Source organism: Sinocyclocheilus rhinocerous, unplaced genomic scaffold, assembly GCF_001515625.1.
Source record: "Sinocyclocheilus rhinocerous isolate Xijiao unplaced genomic scaffold, SAMN03320098_v1.1 scaffold2169, whole genome shotgun sequence".
NCBI lineage: Eukaryota > Metazoa > Chordata > Actinopteri > Cypriniformes > Cyprinidae > Sinocyclocheilus > Sinocyclocheilus rhinocerous.
In genome coordinates, this window is record NW_015658523.1 from 58,956 (window position 1) to 63,030 (window position 4,075).

General features: G+C 34.0%; 1 protein-coding gene across 1 annotated transcript in view; it reads left to right on the forward strand.

Moving 5' to 3' along the window:
• Positions 1 to 3,302, forward strand: part of LOC107722689 (transmembrane protein 184B-like) — an 8,523-nt gene extending 5,221 nt beyond the window's left edge. Inside the window, exons 6-9 of the mRNA XM_016531160.1 lie at positions 133 to 302; positions 1,630 to 1,824; positions 2,146 to 2,172; positions 2,960 to 3,302. Of these exons, the coding sequence (XP_016386646.1) occupies positions 133 to 302; positions 1,630 to 1,824; positions 2,146 to 2,172; positions 2,960 to 3,156 (589 nt within the window). The 3' untranslated portion in view covers positions 3,157 to 3,302. The remainder of the gene's footprint in view (positions 1 to 132; positions 303 to 1,629; positions 1,825 to 2,145; positions 2,173 to 2,959) is intronic.
• The last annotated feature ends 773 nt before the right edge of the window (positions 3,303 to 4,075 follow it).

A 4,075-nucleotide genomic window follows, 5' to 3' on the forward strand; every position in this document is an offset into this window, starting at 1 on the left:
CTCTCACACACACACACACTCTCACACACACACACTTACACGCACACTCACACACACACTCTCACACACACAGACATCAGTGAGTGTTTTATTAAAGCCTGATCGTAAAGCGCATCTCTCTCTGTGTTTCAGCGCGGCCGGCGGTTATTTATACGTGACCATCATCTATAACATCTCGGTCAGTCTCTCTCTCTACGCTCTCTTCCTCTTCTACTTGGCCACTCGTGATCTGCTGGAGCCGTACGGCCCCATGCTGAAGTTCCTCTTGGTCAAATCCGTCATCTTCCTCTCCTTCTGGCAGGGTGAGTCTTCATCATGTCAGCCTTCATCTGATAATCTGCTTGATCTAGCGATTTGACATTTGATTTTAAGCGATTTCCCCAAATAACACAACATCTCAGAGGTTTTTTGGACCTTTCATGTAAATCATCCCTGCTGGAGAAAAGTTTGAAGGTTTGCATTTGCAGTTTTGTCTGAAACTTGGGGATTTGCTCAATAAATAAGGATGATTTCTCAAAAGTGATCCCTTTTGAATGTAATTTACCCTTTATCTTTTCTCAAAGCAGATTGGAAAAAATATCAACATGTGACAGTCATTTTTGGGCCACTGAATGCAAAATAAAGCATGTTCATTAAACAGAAACAGCCTTTAAAATAATTCAAAATAATTTAAAAACTTGTAACTTAAAAAGTCCTAAAATATTAAAATGTTAACAAATAATTTTAATATATATTAAAATGATAAAATAAGATGTTAAATATAAATATCTTGAAAAAATTATTTATAAATCTTAAAATTATAAAAATATAATATGTTGGTCTAAATATTATTATAAAAAAAATGAATATAATTCTTAAATATAAATCTTAATTTTAAATGTTCAAAAAGCAAGTATAAATCTTGTGAATGTTGTGTGGAAAATTACAGTAGTTTTGTAATTCAACTTTTGTCATTTTTACATTCAGTATTAAAGTACACAATTTCAAAAACATTAATGTTAATGAACATGTTAATGCAACAATTGTATTTTTTAATGATGAAAGAAAAACAGTGTCTCTGTTTGATGTAGAGATGATGTATTGTAAGTACTGTTAATACATTTTATTCTTACATATAAATCTAAATATCTCAAATGAAAGCAAAATATAGATCTAAATGTTATGTGAAAAATTATGTTTTGTATAATTTTTATACAAATATACACTTTAAAATAAGACTTGAAATGACGTATATAAATCTAAATATCTCAAATGAAAGCAAAATATAGATCTAAATGTTATGTGAAAAATTATGTTTTGTATCATTTTTATACAAATATACACTTTAAAATAAGACTTGAAATGACGTGTTAAAGAACATGTTAAATACTATTGTTTTTTTAGGTGATGGCAGAGAAATGTATTTCCTTTTGTGTTGTAGGGATGCCGTTTCACTAAATATTATTGTTAAATAATGAATATAATCCTTAAATGTAAATCTAAAACTACAGTTGTTCTGCAACATGTAAGAAAAACTCTTGATTTACTCACTGGTCTTGTTAAAGTGTGTTCATTTCTATCTGTGTTAGATGGATTAGACAGTAGAAATGCTTTGGCGAAAGCACAACTCTATCATCTTGTGTGCTGTAGGGATGCTGCTGGCCATTCTGGAGAAATGCGGCGCGATTCCTCGCATCAACTCTCCTGATGTCAGCGTGGGGGAGGGGACTGTTGCCGCCGGTTACCAGAACTTCATCATCTGCATCGAGATGTTCTTCGCCGCTCTGGCGCTCAGATACGCGTTCACATACAAGGTCTACATGGACAAGAGACTCGACATCCAGGGTGCCTGCTTTTGTAGTGATGTTTTTGATTCTGTTTATATGATTCGCAAACTCAATTTGATTTGTTTCAGTTCGATTCAGTTTTCCCTGCCGTGGCATGCACTGAGAGTCTGTGAGAGACGTAGTTCAGCTTTATAAATGTGTGAAATCTTCAATGTTTCTAACTGATCTTTCTCTTTTTCTTCCTCTCTGTCGTGTCTGTCATCCCTCATTCCTGGGTTTGTTTCTATTTCGATATATTTATTTCTTTGTGGATGTGCTGTGGTTTTGTCTGTTTCGTTCGTGTTTCTCTGTGTTTTGTGTCCATCTCTGTCTCTCTCAGGCTGTGTTCCTGTCTATGGCCAGTACGGTAGGTTTACTCTGGATTTTTGTTTTCTATATGTTTTCGCTGTCTTTGTTTAATACATAATTTACTTTAATACACATCCTGTGTGTCTGTACTGGGATCCTTTCATTTGATTTAATTCGGTTTCTTTCATCATGTTTATTTTTTTTTGTTTTAGTATCAAGATATTACTTTTTTTTTTATATATATATATTTTTTTTGACTTTTTTTATTTTTATAGTTTCCAAACTAAAAATCTGCTACTAGCTTAAACAAAAACATATATGTTTTTCTTAAATTATTTTTAAATATTAAAATATTTTAACTTTTATTTTAGATTACATTTATTTCAAGTAACAAGTATATTTTAATGACTTTATTCTTAGTTTTAGATATAAAAATCCTGACTGTGTTTGCTGTTTTTCCAATTAAATGCTCTCTAGTTTGAGACCAAACTCTAACCCTGTTTATTAAAAATGAGACGTGATACAACATAAGTTTGCAGTCAACCTTTAAAGAATAATTTATTTTTCTGTAGCATCTTTCTTCATATGTACAATGTTGCCGCATGTGAGTCCAGATGCTATTTTGGAAATACAATATATATTTTTTTAAAGATTTGTGTAAAAATCTATAGTAACATGCTTCAGTCATGGTTTTGTTGTTTAACTAAAGGTTAAACTGGTTAACTAAAGGCTGTAACTGACACCAACTACATATTTAAATAGGAAGAATGTCTACACAGGAAAGAAATGTACTTTTGTCAAGCAGTTGTGTGCTCAATAAAACGGTCTGTCTGTCTGTGTTTCAGGTCGTTGTGCTCCCATGAGCATCTCCAGCAGTCTGAAGGAGACGATGAATCCGGGCGACATGCTGCAGGACGCCATCCATAACTTCTCTCCGGCGTATCAGCAGTACACACAGCAGAGCCGCTGCCAACCGCTGAGCCGCTCCAACAGCTGCAGCAACGAGAAAACCCTGCTGCTCAGCTCCGACGACGAGTTCTGACGCGCTCTCAAACCCTAGTGAGATCACGATCATGGTGCATGCATAGACAGCATGTTTGGGCATCATCAGTGCTTCCAGACAGAAGGCAGCAAAACTACTGTATGCTGCCTTGAGGGACGACGTTGTGGCCAAAATATTGATCGAAAATACTTAGAAAATAGAAAATAAGCCAGTGGTTCTCAAACCTTTCAGATGAAGTTACCACCTTTGATCAAATCAGAGCACACAATCACTCTATTAATGTTACTGAACGTTCTGGTTATGAACGGAAATGTTCTTCCGGTAATGTTACTAGAATGTTCGTTCAAACTTCTGTTCTCAAAATGTTAGCGCAAAAACATTTAAACATGGTTAGTGGAATGTTTTATTTCCTGAAATGTTTTGGAAGTTTGTGTAACGTTTTTTTTAATGTTTCGGAATGTTCAGAGAACCTTCAAAAGTAACGTTCCCAGAATGTTTGCACAATAAAATGGAATGTTCCCTTAATTGCACAACAGAGGAAAATGTTTTTAAAACATTTTAAAAACTAGAGGTTAAGAGAAAATCCAAAAATAATGTTTACATAACTTAATTAGAACATTAGCAAAAAGCTGGGAACCACACTTCATAAAATAGAAGTTTCAATTAATATAATATTCTAATCAATATCAAAAATGGTTCAGATAAATCATGATGCTATCAGGCCCCCAACATAACAGTACAAGAGTAACATCTAGAAGCATTGTATTCCAAAACACATTTTGCAAACCATTTAAAAAAATATATTACCATCAAGTTCAAACCAATAACCAGTAAATAAATATATATTTATACATCGTATCCCCTCTGTTTGGAAACGCTGGAACTGCTCTGTCTGGTTTCATTATCGATATGATGCTCAACTGAGCACCGAACCAGCGTTTGTGTCAAACACAAACCT